Source organism: Apostichopus japonicus, chromosome 6 (assembly GCF_037975245.1).
Source record: "Apostichopus japonicus isolate 1M-3 chromosome 6, ASM3797524v1, whole genome shotgun sequence".
NCBI classification, from domain to species: domain Eukaryota; kingdom Metazoa; phylum Echinodermata; class Holothuroidea; order Aspidochirotida; family Stichopodidae; genus Apostichopus; species Apostichopus japonicus.
Window position 1 is genome coordinate 15,159,052 of NC_092566.1, and position 23,223 is coordinate 15,182,274.

General features: G+C 37.6%; 1 protein-coding gene and 1 long non-coding RNA gene across 3 annotated transcripts in view; both read left to right on the plus strand.

Annotated features, from left to right (window-relative positions):
• The first annotated feature begins 983 nt into the window (after positions 1 to 983).
• On the plus strand, positions 984 to 18,297 carry LOC139969092 (methylthioribose kinase-like). Of its 2 annotated transcripts, none has more exons than XM_071973871.1 (8): positions 984 to 2,163; positions 8,283 to 8,411; positions 10,657 to 10,786; positions 11,806 to 11,977; positions 13,434 to 13,671; positions 14,765 to 14,912; positions 15,349 to 15,451; positions 17,154 to 18,297. In XM_071973871.1, the coding sequence occupies exons 1-8, from the start codon at positions 2,083 to 2,085 to the stop codon at positions 17,296 to 17,298; spliced, it is 1,146 nt and encodes a 381-aa protein (XP_071829972.1). In that variant the 5' UTR covers positions 984 to 2,082; the 3' UTR covers positions 17,299 to 18,297. The 2 variants fall into 2 exon arrangements, with proteins under 2 accessions (XP_071829972.1, XP_071829971.1); XM_071973870.1 differs by lacking the exon at positions 984 to 2,163 and adding an exon at positions 2,193 to 3,003.
• Positions 18,298 to 19,538: 1,241 nt separating this feature from the next.
• LOC139969104 (uncharacterized) overlaps positions 19,539 to 23,223 on the plus strand; it is a 37,355-nt gene continuing 33,670 nt past the window's right edge. Inside the window, exon 1 of the long non-coding RNA XR_011793650.1 lies at positions 19,539 to 20,487. This is a non-coding gene — a long non-coding RNA (uncharacterized lncRNA). The remainder of the gene's footprint in view (positions 20,488 to 23,223) is intronic.

Below are 23,223 nucleotides of genomic sequence, written 5' to 3' on the forward strand. Positions count from 1 at the left end.
GGCTTTCTGTAACGTTTTCAGTTATAATGATGAAATGTAGACCACAGATCATATGCAATGATTATGACATTTGTTTTCCAAGTTTTTAGTATTCATGACCATGTTTCATATGCCATTTGCGTTTTGGCGTGAGTAGCAAATTGGTTTTCATCATAAAGGCATTGAAGACTCGCCCCAAACCGCGTGCGGCCATCTGAAAAAGTTAACTTTCTGTTGCTTGCAAGTGACGTTTTGTTCGTGTCGCTACAAAATGCAGACAGTAATGAAACGTGATACCATAATTGTTATCTTTAGCTGGACCTGAGATGTCCATCGCTGTATCGTGTGTATACTGTGCTGTGGGTATTGACCGCAGCTGTATGTACTGACTGTACACTAGTGTCTAATTACCGACGGTAGCAAGCTGTGTGTGTATTTTCTGGGATCGATGGTGGTGTTTAACACTTCTGTTACACCTCATTCGAAACTAGGTCAAATTACCGGCATGAGACGTTTCCTTTTGCGCGAGTCTTCACTCTTCACACCTTTTAACTTTCACGTCATTTTAGGAAATAATTCCAACCGTTGGAGGCTTGATCAAGTCAAATCTTATTATTCAGGCTTGCTATCTAGTTCGATGTCATTTTCTGTAAAAGAACTACTTGGCAGATTTGCAATTTGAACTTTCCAACAGTTTGTGTGTGGAATACGACATGTGAGAAGGTCCTATATTGTTGGAGCCGATTCCGATTTCTGCTCTTTAACGTTTCTCTGTGGTACAGCGATTGTAAACAAGTTGCAGGTCGTTCTAATGGGTGTGAACCTTTTTGTGACCAATTTTGGGTTAGCACAAATCAAACGTGATATCCACAACATTTTAGCAGATTTTTGCAACTTGGAATACTATATTTTTACGGTTTCCGCTCTATTATTGCCTGAATGAAAACTACTAAGTGCATATGCTGTTGGTTCTTTGTTTTGCAATGGGGCATAACTTATCACAATAGTAATAATTACAACGATCTATTGCATAAAAATAAGTTTGCGACAGTGTTTCCCCTTTGCCAGGAAATTTTTCGGGGACTAACAAGGGGCGGCTCTTATACGCCCTTGCCTAATTAGTGCTAACATCCGTTGAAATCAGTCCATTTCCGGAAATAGTCACCGGATTTCATGACATGTAACGGTACCAGTATAGGGAGAAATTCATTTCTGAAATGTGGAAACAGAGGTTTCGTAATCGCATCTGCCATGATCAAGTGTCGCACATGCGTTACTCTCTTTTAGAACAATGGCTGGTCATTGATGAAATCCGACGATTACGCAATATATTAGCCTATCTAAACAATCTTAGACATCAGTGTGGTGACGCCTTAGTCAAGTCAAGTCTAGTGGAGTGTGATATTAAAACAATTTCTCAACAAAAGAAGTTTAGCGTAAGCTTCCGTCTGCAATGTTGTTGCACTTGTTTCATGTACGGTACACCTGGGCCAGGTAGTACGCGACGTGCAAGTTTTACCACGGTGTATACATAGGCCTACATCGACCGCTTATTGTGTACAAAGCTATTAAAAAAAAAATTATTGTATACTGCCAACAATTTCTTCGTGAATCTTCGGATCAGTCTCCACATCTGCTTCGCTTCATCGAGCGATATAAATAGAGTTTCATCTATTGTTATCTATAGTCAAGCTCTATTTTCGTGAGCTAGCTAGGTCAATTAGCCTAGCGCACTATACTAGTATCCACAAGTGCTCTAACGACTGTTAGCATTAACGTATTCAGAGGACATGGAATTTCCCCTAGATATTTTTAGGCAGCCTTTTCGCTGCTGTTAAAACGTTGTGAGCGCACGCGCATATCAACTACTAATTGACATGAAGCGGTTATTTCCCTGGATTTCGGATTTGGAATTTCCCCCGATGTATTTTTTATGCAGCCGATATTTGCTGTTAAACGTTGTGAGCGCATAGCAATTACTAATTAACAAGTATAGCGACGATCAATGGCATCGCCATTTTGTAATAAGGAGATTTTAGCCTTCGGATACGGGAACAATTTTTCAACTGGTTGGCGCAAGGACTCTTCAATCTTGAACTTCGAATGCTTTCTGTTTGTTTTCGTGCAACCTGTTCACAGACTGCTCAAATACAGACGCACCGGCAAAAAGAATATAGATTATGGGTGAGGCAATATATACGTTCTTATCTCTGATTGGGAGCACTTAACCCTCTAAACTTCTTCTAGCTCAAAACTCTGAACGATAATGGTAAAATAAAATATATAGAAGATGATGTCATAATCACACTTGTACAGAAATGTCACCCAAGATAGAGCCTGGGCACATAAAACTAAACGACTTAAGTGATCCACTCTCAAGCCTAGTCAGTCCCCTTACATCGAGACTATCACCGTGTGATATGGAAATCAAATGTGTATAACGAGCCCCTGGGAAAGTCCCATGACGTCATGATCATAGTTCAATTTATCAAGGGCTATAACCATAGCGACCATGCATACAGTAACGACCACAGTGTGTGTAAATGCAGTGAAGCAAAGCAATTAAAAATTCAAGCATATACATATAAATATCTTTAGAGTGCTTTTTCTAGTGACAGAAGAAGCTCCTTATCATTGAGCTCGAACAGGATACGACTGACTCACAAGTCTACACCTACTGACACATCGAAACAGTAGGATGTGTAATGAGCTGCGGTTCTCTAATCAATACACACGCTGAACATCAATATTTTCTGCGAAGATTTGGTGGGTAAGCAACTATTCCTGCTGCATACGCGTGCATCGAACAAATTCTATAAACTAAATGCCTACTAGCTATACATCTTAAACGGGAGAGTCTGCGAAAATGTACTATTTAAGGTGACAGCTTCAGTCTGTTGTGTACATTGACAAATGAGTTTTTTTAAAATTCGGAACGAGAGTCAATCGTGCCTAGTAAACATGGATTGCTGTATACCTCAAGAGAAGTTAAAAGCACTAACTGATCTCCCCCAAAATTTGAAGGTAAGTTTATATCTATCTATATATATTAATATATATATATATATATATATATATATATATATATATATATATATATATATATATATATATATATATATATAGATATCATTTTTTATTTTTATTTTATTTGTGTGTGTGTGTAAGTATGTTTATATATATATATATATATATATATATATATATATATATAAACATAAACATAAGTATATATATATGCGTGTGTGTGTGTATGTGTTTATATATATAATAATATACAGTATAATAATATTAATACAAAATATTCAGTTCACTTCCTGCTGCAAACTTGCTCAATACGTAGAAGTAGATAGTACATCATATATTATATACGTTATATTGTAACTTTCAGCATGTTGTTACTCGAGTTCCACGCCTGTACGGCGATTGTCAAACAACCGGGCGCACACGACCTTGTGACCGAATTTCTGCATAGCAATTTGTACACTGTAAGATTGCCAGCTTTTCTTCTACGTAGAGTTTGCATATACCAGAATCGCGTTTGTGTGTGTTCGATTCCTTAACTATCTCCCAGCTTATAATAGGACTAATTCCCTCTCTTCTCAGGTTCTATACGTACTTTGACAGTTCTGTTTTACTTTTTGGTACTTTTCATGCCTGAGAGATTTTGTGTGGTTGTTGAATCATTGCTTACTTAAAGGGTCCTCCTGAAATGCCGATGTACGACTTAGATTCTGTGTCCGATGTGACTTGGGCTTTATATACTATTGCGCTGGTTAAACATTTCCCGTGTATGGGGCAGCTTTCTACAGATCTACAGTTACATGACCTAATAGGGGTCGAATTGCTGGTCTGCTTGGTGATGTTAGAATTATGAGATTGCTTGATTGACTTCATATGTTTCGTCCAGCTATAGCTGACTTGTGTGCCGAGAGATTGGCTTCGGTCAGCTTGCGAGTCTACAAGCCTCCATGGCTTCTTTCGCGAGTTCCTGCTTGCGGGAAGATCACATATACATACATACATACTTTCACGGCGTTTCTGTTTAATATTTTGTGTAGCCTGTGGTCCCGAGGGAAGAGCTTTTGTTATAAGTTTGAGGAAGGTACCTCCTACACTGGTTATCACGTCCATACTGAATGGGGGTGGAGGGGGGGGGGGTTGGAACCAGATGATGTTCCTGTTGCGTGCTCTTTCTTGTTTGTTCGCTGGTCATTCACTACCCTGCTTTGGTTGGGTGTACTGTTTATCCACTAGATTTCAGGGCGTCGACGTACACGCGACTAGCAGCATTGCGGAGAAGGGGATATCCCTAATTACAGATGGTGCAACCAAACATGTCGTAATACAGCACACCAGAACATTCTACCAGCAATGAGTCACTCAACCGTACTATCGATCGGTTTTGACATGACAAAAGTATATATTGCCAACTATATTCGGTAACTAGTCTAAACACGTTACGAAAAGTGACGTCACACAGTTGAATACATCATGTATTTGTGCATGCGTAAAACCAAAATCAAGCAATTATTGTGCTGCACTTATGATACCTTCAAGATACCTTAGCCACAAATTTTCCTAAAATAACACATATACTAAATGCTGTAGTTTTGTTTGTTGCCTAGTACGGAGAGCCAAACGTTCCATAAATGTCGAAAAAGAAAGTGAAGTGTCCAAGTTAATATATATATGTCCAAATCGATATCAACATGTTACAATTCGATATCAGCATGTTACAATTCCATATGAACATCTCGAAACAAAATACAATATGCCATTGCGTCTATCAACATGTCAAATTCAACATCAGCATGTCGAAAACTTGTAACAGCATGCCATTACTACATTGGTCATGTCAACATGCTATATTTACGTCGTGCTATAATTTTGGCACTTCGGCGCGCGCCAACGTTTCGTATATGTCGAGATTTATTTCAGTATGTCCAAAACTTGTGTCAGCATGGTGAGCGAAGAGTAGTGAAGTATTGCCATGACAACGTTGCACATGGTTCGTGTCGTTCACACGGTACTATGGGGATAGCACCACGCCTCCGAACTCGTCTAGAGGCAACGTTAGAAATAAGAGTATGTATACCCTAACTTTAGCCTTAGTCTAGGCATTGCCTAACTTAGCATAGGCTAAATACAAGTAGAACTTAGTTGAAGTAAATCCCAAAGACAGAGCACGGACTGGATCAAAGGGAGAAAGGGGCCTAGTGAAATTTCCCCAAGAATATTCTTACAAACTTTCAATTTATTACCATGTTACTGTTACTGTCAAACGTTGCCTCTAGACGAGTTCGGAGGCGTGGTGCTATCGAAAGCTGGTTTTCTCTGACGCATTGGTTTATTTCTCCAACCAAACGCTGTATGGAAGAAAAAGTTTCTTGCAAAACATTCATTATGAATGATTACATTAAATGAACTGCTTTGTTTGGACAAAGCTTTGGCGCGACTATTACGAATAAGGGCTTGAAGATATTCTCAATGGTATATTTTCCACCTACTGCAGCAGTTTAAAACGTATTGTAACGCCGCCAACGTCTGGTAGTGAAAAACCTGTCTCGAAACCAACTGGAGGAGGGTAGGGGAGGTAGATGGGGGACGGGTACAGATTAACTCTAAATCAGGAGGCAGACACCAGAGTTGTATGTTTAATAAAAGTATAATTTCTCATCTCGTTCTACATCTACAGCGTATAATACACAATATTAACATTTGCCCAATATAACGTACTGGGGTCGGGCACAACCCAAGGATACGCAGGCATAACACTGGGGCTGCGCAAGGGTCGGGCAGTCTAAACGTCGGCAATCCACCGGTGTCGGGCAGCACAGGCTTCGGGCATTCCGCTTGACTCGGGCAGGGCAGGTGTCGGGCAATCCGCTGGACTCGGGCAGCGCAGGTGTCGGGCAATCCGCTGGACTCGGGCAGCGCAGATGTCGGGCACTCCAAAATGCCTAAACACATTTGTTTGGACTTAGGCAAATATCAAAGGCTTTACCACGAGCCGCCGGAAGGAAAGTTCCTCGTCTTGCACTCGACCGACTCTCCGACTCTCTGACTCACTCATTTACGAAAGAACCCTTCATTAAAATACCCCCCGCAGTGGCGTTGGAAGGTACTTTTGAGTGGGGGGGGGCTGAAGACTGATGGCCGGCCTGGGAGAGGGGTCTAAGGGGAGGGGGTGTCCCCCTCCCCTTTGGAATTTTTTTGCATTTCCAGGTGGCCTCAGATGCAATTTGGTGCAATATAGCACACTTCAACACCCACTCCATTTTGTAAAGAATTTTGCATTTTTACCTGGCCTTAGATGCAATTTGGTGCTTCAAATGAGATTTTTTCTCATTTGGAAATGAAAAAGGGGTTTTCTGACTTGCGGAGCGGGGGGGGGGGGGGCGGAACGATACTTCCGCCCGCCCCATATTTTTCACTGGGGGGCTGGCGCCCCCCAGCCCCCCGGTTCCTACGCCCTTGAACCCCCGTATACACACGTCCGTACATAAACTGTAAAAAAAAAGGCTTAGACCAATCATGGACTACCTGTATATAACCAGGGTAGCAGCTCCCTGATATAACTACGATGAGTTGCGACCAATGGGATCGACTCACACACCCACCGCCGTGCCTGCCTATGCCAGTCACGGGAATACATCGATATAGCAAAATTACGTAATCAGTTCCTGTTCCTGTTCCGGATAAACATCTCTCGTTACCTCCACGGAGCGCAACAGATGTAACCCCTGAGGGAACGAAACGTATCTCACTAAGGAAAAGTCGTAGCTTTCCGCTACAGTATATTCAACCATAGTACCGTGTGAACGACACGAACCATGTGCAACGTTGTCATGGCAATACTTCACCACTCTTCGCTCACCATGCTGACACAAGTTTTGGACATACTGAAATAAATCTCGACATATACGAAACGTTGGCGCGCGCCGAAGTGCCAAAATTATAGCACGACGTAAATATAGCATGTTGACATGACCAATGTAGTAATGGCATGCTGTTACAAGTTTTCGACATGCTGATGTTGAATTTGACATGTTGATAGACGCAATGGCATATTGTATTTTGTTTCGAGATGTTCATATGGAATTGTAACATGCTGATATCGAATTGTAACATGTTGATATCGATTTGGACATATATATATTAACTTGGACACTTCACTTTCTTTTTCGACATTTATGGAACGTTTGGCTCTCCGTAGCCTAGTAGGTCGCAAAATTGTTCTATTGTATCTCACATGTGATTACGTACGGTAATGTTGTTCTACAGGGCGTTCAACTTTGACTCAAGTGTCGATGACGCCGGTGTTATGAGATGATGATGTTAGAGATAAAGCAACTACATTGTTTTTGAGCCTTTGAAGCTATGTGTGTTGCCATCTGTAATCTAGTTACTGTTTCGCGACATGAATACAATATCAATATAAAACGGCTAACAGCGAACTAGGGGCGTGTATTTCAGCTTCTGCATATCGCTTAACGTTAAAGTTATCATTTGAAACCGCATTATGCGTTTTATCGTATAAACACGGCAAAGCCGATTCGCGCCTCTACACCGTCCCAAAAAAATGGAATATTTAATAAAAACACAATCATACATGATATACATTTTGCTAATATTTCGTCCTCTAAGTTGCAGAGTTGGCAAATCGGGAAATTCCATATGTAGACACTGCAGTGTGTTTTGCCTTTGTTTATATACTAACGTTTCTAGTTAAAATCAATAGCGGATGCTCGTGCATAGCAAATATATTGATATTCATAAGTGTATATTCATATTCACCGTGAACAATTTTCTCCGAGCGTATAGTAGGCCTACACTGGCTTAGATTCAACTGGCTGCAGTGAAGTATATGGAACGCTGTTGAAGTCGTATGTTACAAGACGAGAGGCAGTGGCGGAGCGTCCATACAGTCAGGGGCGGATGCCCCCCTCCGACGGACTCAGTAGAACTGCTGGCGCCCTTTTCAGCTTCCGAGTTGTCACAAATGGCGATGACATCTATTTATTCTTCGTTTATCTGCAAATTAGCAAGGCCTGGAAAGGGTCATTTCCGGCGATCTAGGGAGTATCTTTACTCAAAAAATGTCTGTACGCTCCGCGCCAACCTGTGGTGGCGCTCCTCTTAGAAAGTGTCGAATGCGCCCCTACAGACCATTCTCGCCCCCCTCCCCTGACCAATACCCTTAGCTCCGCCACTGACGAGAGGATCTATCAACTGTCATTTTATTTCTCTTTTAATTAACTAACCCCCAATTATTATTAGTTTTATTATTTCTTTTACAGTTTTTGCAAGAAGACGAGCTAGAATTTACAGAAGTATTAGGCGGTAACTTAAATGTCGTCATTCGCATTAGCAGCAAATACAACTTGTCCAAATCGGTGTTTCTGAAATATGCTCCTCGTTACACCAAGGTGAGTATAGAGAGTTACCATAATGCGTCAGCAAATTTAGTGGATGTATGTATGTATTTTAGATCCTCCTGCAAGCAGGAACTCGCGAAGAAGCCTCATAGGCTTATCAAAGCCGCAAGTTGACCGAAGTCAGTCTCTTAGATTCATATTTAACGTCCTTGATTATGAATTGTCAATTGTCAACAACTCTGTATCTGGACGACATATATTAATCTTGGAGTGACTCGAACTCGGGACCTTATGATTGAAGGCACCGGCGTTAACCACTGAGCTAACACTCCTGGATATTTTCGTAAAAGTCTTACCGGGGAGGTGTTACAGAATGTAGAAAACAACGCTCGACGCGTTAGGTGCAATCCTCTCTCAATACATATACCTGTGATTTGGATAAAAACTTTTTCTTTTCAACTCGTGCGATTGACAGGTCCTATTCATTGCCCTTTAAAAATAAGCATGATAACCCTTCCCCAAAGGATAAACTGAAGCTTTCACAATCCTTAGGCAATGACACTATAACATCAATATTTTTAACCACCTGGCCAATTTAGATTTTTTTTTTTAAAAAGACAGCGTTCAAGTCAAACGTACAGTTTATCAACATGTACTACACCGTTGTATTACTTGCCTTCATTACTAGAGTCTTGTGCGATCGTAAGCAAGTGATTATGAATACATCTATCTAAAGTTTGAACCATTTTGGAACACTTTCCTACATATTCCTGCGAGTGATAAAAAGTGCACTGATAGGAAATGTCAGCAAAAGCCCATGTTGAATCGCACTGACTGCCGCACCTCATGGCACCATATCTGGCACCATCTGGCACCACCTCCAACAATTATCAACAGAAGCCTGGCTGCATGGCGATATACTCAATACAGCATTTAGTTATAGCAGACGCGGAGCATATATCTATATAGCATTTAACCAATAAATATATATATATATATATATATATACATATATATATATATATATATATATATATATATATATATATATGTATATGTATATATATATATATATATATATATTTATATATATATATATATATATATATATTTATATATATATATATATATATATATATATATATATATATATATATATATTTCACAGTATCAATGGGTCGAAACAAGCAAGACTAAAGGCGGCAACATTAACAAAAATGGCTTTAAAGGTTCACTATACGTTGTTATTTTTCTATACCTAAAACCTCCCTGGCATATACAGTCCTATATTTACGTCCCATTGAAAGGTCAAGCATACATATATACAGTTAGCATTGCATACCAACAGTATGTGAGAATCTAACAACAAGAAATACCCACCCACCCCACACTATATGACAAACACACTCACCCACACACATACACAAAGGAAGAAAAAAGAACAATAGCTTTGTAAAATTCACTGGCTATAGGTCCATGTTGGCACAACAGTCATTCTTATAACTTAACGATCTGTGACCAATTTTATTGTTTGAAATAAAATTGAGTCACAATATTGACAAAATTCCCCTTCAGGGGAATTCCCCAACAGGTTTATAATAACCTCACAGTCCTGCAATGAATAGTCAAATCATGCTGAATGATATAGCAAAAATGTCACGGGTAGATTTTTGTGTCGAACAGATATGTCTATATTGTGACTCACCATGTCTACATATTACCAGAAAGTGGTATAAATAACTAGATATATAGGAAGTGTTGACTAAACATGTTATGGAGACGACTTAAGTAATGACTGACAGATGACTATAAATGGCTAAACTGACTACATATATAGTTAAGAATGAATATTGATGACTAGAAATTGTAACAAATTTGAATATGAAAAAACAAGCATAACTATAAAGTTGACTAGCAATAGATGGAAATGACTAGAGAGTTGACTGACTGGACGAGAAATGAGAAGATATAAATAGAAATGATTTGCAAACGACTACACATGACTTAACAAATTAAGTCGATGAAAAACTGACTAAAACTGATCAGAAATGATAATGCAAAGATATGAATATATATGAATATATATATGTATTAATATTGATCAGAAATCGATTATAATGACTATACTAATGACTGAATATATAGCCTGAATAAGACAAAAGAAGTGTTAACAATCGTTTGAAAATGACTCAACATGACTCAAAATAACAATTATTAGAACAACACACGTGAGTAGTAAGAACCAGGAATGACCCGACCCAACCTGATTTAACATCTTGTCATATTTCTGTCATAGATTTTTGGACCAGATATGCCCCTTGATACGGCAAGAAATCATTTCGAATACAAGGCTTTGAAGAAATGTCATGACATATGCCCAGAATACGTTCCTCAGCCATTTTACTGCAGCCAGAAAGAAAGTCTACGTGAGTACTGTACATAATGTCCAAGAATATATATATATATATATATATATATATATATATATATATATATATATATATCAGAGTAGTTGTAACTACTCTGAGTAACTCAGAGTTGTCTGGTGATCGCTCAACGCGTGAAACTCTGAGTTACAACTCCTAGTGTTCCACTAGTCTCAACTAGTCTCAACATATATATCTATATATATATATATATATATATATATATACATATATATTATTATTATTGTTTATAACCCCGTTATTTCTATGGCGCATTATCCGAAAGTTCTATGCGCTTGTACTTAACACGTTGGTCATTGGTAACTTGTCACACCTTGTGCACAATTCAAACAATCTCTCCTGGGGCACCACAGTGCACCACAGCCACGTGTCCCCTGGGGGACTTCCCATAGGGTGCAGCCACAAACCGGCGCACGCAACTCGCATTATACACCTGGGTGAAGAGAGGCAATGGAGATAAAGTGCCTTGCCCAAGAACACAACGCATGATCTGGCCAGGGCTCGAACCTGTAATCCCTAGATCACAAGTCCACTGCCTTAACCACTTGACCACAACACCCACAACGCCCATATATATATATATATATATATATCCAATATATATATATATATATATATATATATAGAAATATATATATATATATATATATATATATATATAAATATATATATATATAAATATATATATATATATATATATATATATATATATATATATATATATATATATATATATATATATATATATTGAATAGGTCAATAGCATCTTGTTCCGGACGAGGATTTGTGCCGGGAATCTAGTGATTTGTGGTTGGACACTCTAACATCTACACCATACCTACACCTTATATTATTACAGACCTTTCACGTTATGAAAGAAGAACATGATGATATTCCAAATCACTTTCTAACTTCGCTTTTGATTTCAAATTTTGGTTTGAAGTGTCAGGTGATGAATTTAACCATGCTTTTCCTTCACTGCCTTTCCTATATACCAGTTATAATGGAAGACTTGGTAGGCTACAACGATATGGGAAGAGAAGTATTGAACGGAGTCATAGAGATGGGAACGATACGGGATATCGCCGACTTTACCCTGAAATTACACAAAAACACCCACAGGAGGAAACTTTCAAGGGAAGCTTTTACTGATATGATCAATGATTTCCAGTAAGTCCAATTGTGATGCTAAGTTTTTGCCATGTATCAGGATGTGACACGGTTGCTCAAGCTTGATGTAATTTTACTCCATCAGAGCAAAAGAATGTAGAAATGGTATTAATGTTCGGTCTCTCAGAATACATGCAGGTACAGGCGAATACTTGAGTGTCGTAATTTTCTTTATAAATTCCATAGAAAATAGCTGGCTTCTAAAAAAGTGTCATAAATGTATGTTGTTTTTTCTGACTTCAACTGCTTAACAATTTGTAACTACCATCTCAGAAATTAAAATCAAATGAAATATTGTTAACTAATGATGTAACTCTCAAAAGCAAATGTCTCCACAGGTACATAGCAATTTCTTTTCAGCTAATTTACTGTGTGGTCTTCATCGATATTTAGAATTACGCAATAAACATAATAAAGTTGGACAAATTAATTTACCAACACAATTGTACATTTGAACAAATGTTTGGTTAGTAAAATCAACCTTTAAATGCTTCACGACTCTTAGTCCGATATTTTTAAAACCATATGTTATAATCTGTCAAAATAAAAAATAAAAATCTGTCAAAATACTTTAATCTTGAATGAAATTGGGAACAATATTGATCTCTGGAAACATGTTTACTCCGCAATGTTACCCGCTTTTGTCATGGTCATTTTACATTTTCTGACCGTTAAAGGATTGGTTCAGTTGTCATACATGTTTATGTTGTTATATGAAAGAGGACAATAAAGGAAACACAATGGTGAAAAAACTGTTCAAATATCTTTTTCGGTTAAAGAGATATTCAAGTGTAAAGTTTTATCAGATTGTGTAGAAACTGCATGCTGAAGTCTGACTAGCTGTGATGTCACATCCTCACACTCCTGTAAAGTCTTTGTTTTTTTTCTTCTAAATATGTTGTGAGATTTCATGACTTTCAACCAAAAGATATGTCAGGAGATCTCATATTTGTCAAAGGAAGTATTTGAGATTAAACATCTGAATTTTTTTGGATTATATTATTTTCAAATGTGTTCAAAAATGTAAATTATTTTTAAAGAAATATATTCACCCATGTTAAGGAAGTGAGGATGTGACATCACACCCTCACAGTTAGTCTTTATACACCAGTCATTTTCAAAGAAATTTTGATAACTTCAAAGTGTCATATCTCCTTAACAGAGCATGCTATCATGGTAGTTTCTTCACTGTTCTTTTTGTCTTTATGTGCTCTTTTATACACAATAGACATGTCAAACATCTGAACCAATCCTTGGTTGACGGATGACGTCAGACACAATACTATTTTACAGTCTGTTATATACGCGGATATTAATATTATTACCACTTTCAAATAGTTTCGAAACCAGTCAAATTATCCCTCCTCAGAAGGCCTGCACTTCATTTCGAGACGATATCGTATATTTTTATCATTTTGAATACATGATATTTTAAAAATTTCATTTTTTTTTTAAGGAATGACGGAATGGTAAATTTGCTCGATCAGTTCTTTTTCACAAAACCATGGCAACGTGACGATCCGACCAATAGATCGTCAGCAAAGGTCAAAGGTCTCCATCCATTGATTTACGAGAATGAACGTCTACTTCAAAACGTGAATGAACTCCGGGAAAAGTTCCTAACACAACAAGACTGTTTATTACATGGTGATCTACATATGAGTTCTATCATGACCAAAGGGAGACACTCTAAGGTAAATTTAATATAAAACTATAGCAAAAAATATTCATATTCATATATTATTCACTCCATATACAAGGTCGATAGAATAAGAGAGACAGAGGATGGATTATGTATATAATCGTTCACAGGCGCGTAGCCAGGAATTTGCCAAGGAAGGGGCGAAACTGTAGATTCGGCATTGCAAACTATCTAAGCGTAGCGCCATCATGCGTTGGCGCGAAGCGTACAAGAAAATTTTGGCTGAAAATGCCTCCCAGATCGCTGGAAATGGCACTTCCCAGGCCTTGTAAGTTGCATCTTAGCATTTTCTCCTTTGAAAGTACTAGCGATATCATAAAAACATTAAAAAAAATTAAAAAATATGCTCAAGGGGGGGGGGCGGCTGCCCCTTCGCCCCCCCTCTTGGCTACGCGCCTGATCGTTGAACTCTTAATTGATGGTTGCTATATAAGATTACCAAAGTTGAGATGCTTTGTATGAAGCATAAGAGAGCAAGAGGAAATTACACAACTCTATTTTTACTAGATTTGTTTGGGAGATCTAATTCGCACACTAACAGCTTCACTGAGATATGCCACAGTGTGTATATCTGAGCTGGAAGTAATTGCCGCACAACAGCTGCACTTATGTAACCATTTCACATGAACACTGCACTCCCTGTTCGAAAAATAACTTAAGTCTATAAAGGAGCCATGTACTTAAGTACAACTATAGTACTAACACGTATACCTTTGTACTTAGTACTAACACGTACCTGGCATAAGCGATGATAGAAAACAAGTGCATCAAAAATGTCACGCCGACATGAATCAACAAAAATCAACATAATGCTATATGCAAACCTCGGCCTATCCTTGTATCCTACCGATGAAAATACATGTAAATGGTATCAAAAGATTCCAGAGAGAGACTTTAAAGTTACCATTAAAGTAAGAAAACTTTAACGGAAACTGCACAAGGGAAACACAGGCAGCGCTAATTATGCTATCAACCACTTCCCCATACATGTAATTTTATTCATCCGACACCATATAAGGTTGCAAGATCCATAAATCTCGATGCTGTTTTTATAATTTTGATAATTTCTTTCTTAAATTGTGCAGATCATTGACGCAGAGTTTGCATGTATCGGTCCAGCTGGATTTGATATCGGGATTTTACTGGCCAATTATCTGTTCTCCTATCACGCGGATCGATGTTACCCACCAGAAGATGTTGCTGGTTTTCACAAAACTGTTATTTTGGAGACAAGTATGAAAAGAATTTTTGAAATTTATGTCACAGGAAATGCTTGCAATCAAACCTCTGAAAGTTTATGTGTGTTCCCGAATTATGGAAGTAATTAAATAAAGGACAGTGGCAAGAGGTCGAGGTGCAGTTTGAGTTGGGTGGGAGGTGGAGGAGCTGACGGAGGTGGGTGGGGGGGGGGGAATTGAGGAAGAAGGGTCAAACCACAACATTACCTCGCATATACGTGCTAGAAATGTAAGGAATTTTATCGAAAAACTGCCTTTAAGGTTGATTTCAAATGCAACATTGTTTTCGCAGTAAATTATGTTGATCAGTTTTCTAGTTCATTTTGTCATGTAATGGTACAGTTCTGAATATAATGTATTAATATATACAGTAGACGTCAATTATCAACCGTTACCGTTTAAGGATATTTGGTAATTTCCTTCTTTTTCAGTATATGATTACTTTAATGGGATGTCAGCGTTCCTAGAGGAAATTGAGTTTAACGCCTTGATCAGTGAAACTGTTGGATTCTGTGGATGCGAACTTATAAGAAGGTAACAGAGAGAGTGGCCACAAGATCAACCGTTTCATATAGTCTCACATTTCGAAGCAGGCAACCAAGTGCACATGCGTAGTAGGTTGGACATGTAGTAGGCTACTGAGTCCGTACTAGTATTCGTATTATAACGTAGTTACCTGAACTCTCGGCCTTGGTTAATTTTAACTCGTACTCGAATTCAGGGCATTTATATATTAGTAGTATAGAAACTAATACAAAGTTCCGTTACCGTCATGGTGCCTAGAGCTATAGGGAAATTCTACCTGTACCTATGTACATGTTGTGGTATTCGTATAACAAGTTTGCAATGGGGCTATCCAATCGCCAACACATTTCACAGAACGCGACTGTCGTATCTGTTCTATCGAATTCCGCGAAACTTGACAAGCTGTTGCTATGTGTTTCAGTACCGTCGTTACGGGATCAGCAGCGGTACAAAGAGTTGCTCACCGGTATTATGTACACGTTCGTTCATAATTATTGAAGTAAAGATCGATAAAAGGTGTTCGTTTACTGTCAGAGTAAATATTTCACGAACCTACTAAATGTGTTTTCTAAAAGATGTTTTTGGTTCCATTAAACTGTACTAGTGGAACCTTGAACTAGTTGGCCTACTCACCCAGCTTGTCTGTGTGTAATTTGGCTACACCCCCAAAAAATACACCCCATATGTAAAGCCTATATATTATACAAATAATGAATGGTTATGAGTGCAATAGTGCGAATATTTCAATCGTTGAAAGATGGAATGTTCCATTCAACGAGGCGCAGCCGAGTTGAACAAATTACATCTTTCAACGATTGAAATATTTGCACTATTGCAGGAATGGAAACCATTCATTATTTGTTTTATACAACAAATTCAAATTTGGATATAATTGGATGTAAAATGCACTCATGCAACAGATTGTTTTTAAAAGACAGGTTTCTCTGCTCTCTTACACATTGAAAAAGTGCTATCAAAAAGTATAACGCACGGTTCTATTTCATAGCGTACAATAGAGCGGATTTTGCATGCAATCGACGAGCAATTGACCAATCAAATGGCCGGAATATAATTAGGTGTTGTATAAATATCTATATAGCATATATATATATATATCCTATATATATATATATATATATATATATATAATATAGCCTATATATATATATATATATAATATAGCCTATATATATATATATATATTATATAGCCTATATATATAGCCTATATATATATATATATATATACATAGCCTTTATATATATGTATATATACTTTATATATACCCTTTATAAATCCTATATATGTAGCCTATATATATATATAAGATATGACTCATAATTTATATATATATATATATATATATATATATATATATATATATATATATATATATATATATATATATATATATATATATATATAATATGAGAAAACCATAAATGTAAGATATTACTCATAATTGACAAATAAGAAATATTGTTTTAGAAAATATACCGGAATTTTCGGTTCCACTGGGACCTTCGTCAGCAATACTTGGCAGTCGAATGAATAGTACAAAATGTAACACAATGAAAGTATTACGCTAGATAGTGCGGGATTGATGGAATTAGAACCAAATTAACCATGTGTATTCAGGACTCGTATTTAAATGACCAGATATCGACATCATTTTTTCGACATTTGGTTCTGTTTTTTTCTTTGCCTGCAGACTCATTGGGATCGGATACGTTTTGGGTTTTGAAGAGAAGCCCAGAGCAGAGGAAGCATGCATCCATCTCGGAATTAAGCTTATCACTCAATACCAAGAGGTGACGACGACAGATGCACTTATTTCAATATTAGGGATGAACTGAAGTTACAAATCAAATATAAAAAAAAATCAAATGGGTGTGACAGTCTGACTCTCCCAGCATCATCTTAACGATGGTGTAATTCTGATAATTGATGACGTGTCCTTTGGAAAAGCGAACAGTATTGACATTTCTGAGTGTTAGGAGTGGTAGCTCAGTGGTAGCTCAGCCGGTGCCTTTTAATCATATATGGTCCCGAGTTCGAGTCACTCCAAGATTAATGAATGCCGTCCAGTTACAGAGATGTTGACAATTGACAATTCATAATCATGGAATCTAAGAGACTGACTTCGGTCAGCTTGCGGCTTTGATAAGCCAATGATGGCTTCTTCGCGAGTTCCTGCTTGCAGGAGGGTCTAAAATATAATACAATACAAAAATATAATACATTACAATACAAGTATCCGGATGTGCGAAACCGAAAAGACTGTACACAACTTTTAGTCCATCCCCTCCATGCACAGATGCTTATCTATATATTGGAAGTATATACCCCTGTATGGGTTTTGCCAAGATGGACCCACACTATTTTATCAGCAGCATGGATTAGGTTTAATGAGATTAAAACCAATATAATTCAGAACTTTCTAAACGACCAAGCCAACCTTGTTAAGAATACAAAAGTGTCGCGTCATTATTATGCCATCGTTGACGCTGTGTGAATTTTAAAGACATGTTTTTTTTTTTTGATATATAAAAGTAACAATTTATATCTTTTTTACTGTGTATGTTCACACATTTGATATTCGCTCCATCCATTCTAGGGAATATGTGAAATTTGCGGCATGCACGGCGCTCTCATAAGCTTAGTGTCTAGTGGAGAAAAAAGTGTGTCTAAGTTGATCCTATATCAGTAGATCCGTATAGTTTTGTATACAAGACTACATCTGGAACTAAATGTAATGAAAACAAAAGAAATGATTTTAGAATTTAGAATGAAGCGCAAAGTTTCGCCGATCCCTGAAAAAAAAAATTCGAGGACAGACTGTGGACAGAGAATTGCGTCACACAAATATATGAGGGAGGTGGAGGGGGGGGGGGGGGGAGGTTGTGAATTGGACTTTGATCTGGAACGAGCTTGTTAATAACGTTGAACAGAGGTTACAACCTATAGATAGTATTGTTTGCTTTAAGCTAACTTCGTTTAATGTTGGTCTTGACTATACTTGCCATTTTTTATAATTCTATTATCTAAAGTGTATATTTTTATTGTCTATATCATATCCTGGATAACAAACAATAAGAAGGGTTCTCACCACGACAATATTAAACGGTCTAGATTCGCTCTACAAAAGTCGCGTTGTGTCAAGTTTTGCGATCCTTGTTGGGCTATTGAAATAAGGACGAAAAGTTTTCAAAAGTTTGAAATGTCACTTTGCATTTTTATACTGCTGAACATTTGGAAAAGAGTAATATATTTATTCCTCAAGCGCTCATGTTGAAACAATTTAGGAGGGTCCCTATATGTGGTTTAAGGAATTGCAGTTTTGCTATTTAGTAACGTTATGCTATATGGGTAAGGTACAAATCGGAAACAGACGAAAATTATTTAATTTGATATGTTGAATTTTTTCTTTTTCAATTTTCAGTCCCGTTCTAACTAATTTATTCTCAGTCAAATCGATTTGAATGAATGACTAGTGTTGATATTTTACCTTTACATTTTACTACTAATTTAAGAACTAAACGTTATTTTCTTGGCACTCTGCTCTTCAAGATTAGAAAGTGTGAACTAAATTTACTTCATTCTTTCAGAATTATTATATATATACATATATAATAATATATAGAATTATAATATAGATATATATATTTGTGTGTGTATGTATTCATATTGTTAGAGGTAACCGTATATAGTATCTACAACCATCCACTGCCACTCTTGTCATGCAGTCAGTCTGCTTGCCTTTTAAGTTTAAAAACTGCCTTAAAATCTCAATTGTATCTCTTGTAGCCTATCTTTTTTATGTGCCGTTTAAATGACAATCAAAGTATAGGCAGAGAGGTAAAAGGCGTTGATTGGAAGCGGACGCACAATACGGAATGTAATAAACAGAGAGCAACCATCAGTTAGACTCAACACATTTTTCGTCGATACTTCTCGTATTTGTTCTCGTACGCGTGGCAATATAATGTATATCACACCTTTACAATGGTTGTATATATATATATATATATATATATATATATATATATATATATATATATATATATATATATATATATATATATATATATATATATATATATATATAGGTAAATTCAGATGGCGGACCATGTTAGATCTCTAAAGGCATTGAAGACTCGCCCCAAGCCGTGTGCCGCGCTCTGAAAAAGTTAACTTTCTGTTGCTTGCAAGTGAAGTTTTCTGCTTGTCGCTACAAACTGCAGACAGTAATGAAACGTGATAACTTGTTATCTTTAGCTGGACCTGAGATGTCCATCGCTGTATCGTTTATACACTATGCTGTGGGTATTGACCGCAGCTGTATGTACTGACAGTACACTATTGTTTAATTACCGAAGGTAGCAAGCTGTGTGCGTATTTTCTGGGATCGATGGTGGTGTCTAACACTTCTGTTACACCTCATTCGAAACTAGGTCAGATTACCGGCATTAGACATTTCTATTTGCGCGAGTCTTCACACCCTTTAAGAGGAAAGAATTCCACACTGGAAAAACCGATATCAATTTTGTCCTTAACTAGAGATATTGTTGGTTTGTTGGTAAACTTTTTTGATAAGTTATACGTACACTGGACAACCATATATTTTGAATCGTGAGGGGAAACAGTGGCACAGTGAAACAGTTACACCTCATTCGAAACTAGGTAAGATTACCGGCATCAGACGTTTCTTTGTGCGCGAGTCTTCTCTCCCTTTAATCGAACTTGGTAGACATTGCTGTTTGGCATTCCACTAAGGGTATAGCTATTCATTGTTCATCAGAATTTACGGCCATTGACTTGCAAGATTACTATCGCGTAAGCAACCACAAGCCACTTGTCGAGACTAAAGCAATCGTCTTCAACCGAAACAAATCGACCACATTCTTAGATGAGTTGAAGCATGCCTAGACAATTCACTAGAACTTGATCATAGAGTGTAGCTGTGTCGTGATAACTCCCTGTTGTGCATATACTGGGCTAGTGCAAACCATGGAGGTAAAAACAGAACGAAGATATGGAGTGTTGTAAGTATAACCTCACTTTCTTGAGAAGTTCGGAGATTCCTAAGCAATACATGTACCGTCTGACATAAGTTAAAACATGGCCGTATCGGTTTGGGAATGATTATTGCACTCGTTTTATAGCTACCGTTCATTCCAGCGTGTTTGTCACATAGCTTGAATTTCTTGTGTTTCTCTGTCAGGTTTTTTACGAAATGATTTAAATTTCTGCTTATGGTCAAGCTCGGCGTAGGAGCCTCATTTGATTTGGGGGGGCTGTAACGACTTGCCCGAAAAGTATCACCAATTTTTTTTTTCGCGCGCTCCGCGCGCGTTCTACATGTAAATGTGCATATTATATAGGCATCAATCAGTTATTAAATCACCTGCCAATAACATAAAATCATTTTCTGTGTTATTACCCTTCTATATTGGTTAGAATTATTGGGGAAGTCGTTACAATAATAATGATAATAATAATAATATAAGTTTAACCATTGAAAAACACATTACAAATTCTTCTTCTTTCAGTAGATGCCAGTGGCGGAGCTAGGGGAATTGGTCAGGGGGGGGGGGGAAGAGGGGCGCTTTTGACACTATCTAAGCGGAGCGCCACCACAGGTTGGCGCGGAGCGTGCAGAAATTTTTGAGTAAAGATACTCCCTAGATCGCCGGAAATGACCCTTTCCGGGCCTTGCTAATTTGCAGATAAATGAAGAATAAATAGGTGTCATTACATTTGTCAGAAAGTTGCACCAACAAAATGTGAAAAATGTCAATAGGTATTTGAGAGCGCAATAAAAAAAGTCAATAATCGCGAATAAGTAAAAAGTGGTAAAAAGCTGAAAAGGGCGCCAGTAGTCCATTTGAGTCCGTCAGGGGTCATCACCCCTCTGACGCTCTGCCACTGGTAGGTGCCCGAAAAATTCTCAGCATATTGCCCAAATTTTCACCAAAATATTTGTAAAACACATTGCAAATTATTCTTCTTTCAGTAGGTGCTCGAAAAATTCTCAGCATAGGCCTATTGCCCGAATTTTCACCAAAAAATTGAAAAACACATTGCAAATTATTATTCTTTCAGTAGATGCCCGAATAATTCTCAGCATATTGCCGAATTTTTACCAGAAAAAACCCAGAAAAACACATTGCATAGTATTATTCTTCCAGTAGGTGCCGAAAATTCTCAGCATATTGCCCGAATTTTCACCCAAAAAGTTTGTTGGGGGGCTGCAGCCCCCCCCCCCAGCCCCCCCCCCCCGCCTCCTACGCCTATGGACTCAAGCTCACTAATTACACTCATTTCCAATTTCACGGAAATATTTTGTTAATTAAAAACGCAAAGGCAAAGAAACAAGATTTTGTTTAAAAAAAGACACACACACACAAATTAATTTAAAATATGCATACGTCTTAAGGAATTAGTCAAGTTATATATGTATTCGTGAATTGAGCTCTATCTGACAATTCACAGTATTGTTTTTTCAATTTTCTATTGTCTTCAAGGAACCAACTGTAAGTTATACTGTAAGAAACTTATATTTGTCTTTCTTTTGAATGAAATTATTTCGTTAATGAATATCCATGTCGAACAAATTTGTCCTTACGAACCCATTCTTAATACTCATGACTGTTAAATTTCTTTTCCTTTGCTTATAAAAATTAACACCTTGAAAATTATACGTTTAATATGTTATCCGAACTTCTCCTATCAACAAGAGCTTCTTAAAATTTTGTACAAACTGATGGCGCTTGTTCAAAACTATACGCCATTTTATAGAAAATAATAGAATGGATTTTAAACGCATCCGTACATTCAATATTGGCACAACGCCTCATCGATCAGGTCACGTAATGCAGTGAACAGTGGTTGCACACATGACAGTCGCAAGAGTTCGCCATAGGCAAAGATGCAAGCACGCCACCAAACCTCTTCTGGAAGATGTGGCAGATCCTCTTGGCATCCTCGTGTATTCTTTTGAGTCTGTGAAACAACGTTTCATAGAAGATAAGTCAGCTGTTATGTGCAATGAACTCCGGAACCCTCTACAATATCATATACCATAATCAATGTCATAAATTTGTGACTCAATGGACAGATCACTTCTACGGTCCATGCGGTCCCCTAACATGCTATACAACAATATACAATTTACTTAAAGGCATTGAAGACTCACCCCAAACCACGTGCCACCCTCTGAAAAAAAATACCTTGTTATCTTTTATCTAGACCTGAGATGTCCATCGCTGCTATGTTCACTGTATTGTGGGTATTGACCGTAGCTGTATGTATTGACTGTACACTAGTGTCTAATAACCGACGGTAGCAAGCTGTGTGCGTATTTTCTGGGATCGATGGTGGTGTCTATAACACTTCTGTTACACCTCATTCGAAACTAGGTCAGGTTACCGGCATGAGACGTTTCTTTGTGCGCGAGTCTTCACACCCTTTAATCCTTAGCAGTTATACTCACATGGTATATAATAAACCTTTCACTCCCAGATATCCCAGTTTGAATGTAATAAATAGCCAATAAATGGATACCACCCACATCCCAAGACTTCCACCTATTATATATCACCCTCCGTTATGCATTAACAGCCCAAACATTGAATTTTATCATCGACTTACGACTAGGGGCTTCCTTGCTAACCTTGGGGGTGGTGCCTGTCTAGTTTTCTGCTACGGTTTCTAACCGATTTCTTCTGTCAAATACTTTCAGCATAGCGCCCCCAATTTCTGATAATTTTGTCATTAGG

Bases quoted from the DNA above. Each gene is read 5' to 3' on its own strand.
- LOC139969092 (XM_071973870.1), top strand. From the start codon at position 2,893: ATGAGTTTTTTTAAAATTCGGAACGAGAGTCAATCGTGCCTAGTAAAC. The intron at 8,412-10,656 runs GTGAGTATAGAG...TTTCTGTCATAG, and splicing joins ATGCTCCTCGTTACACCAAG to ATTTTTGGACCAGATATGCC. The intron at 15,452-17,153 runs GTAACAGAGAGA...CTTTGCCTGCAG, and splicing joins GGATGCGAACTTATAAGAAG to ACTCATTGGGATCGGATACG.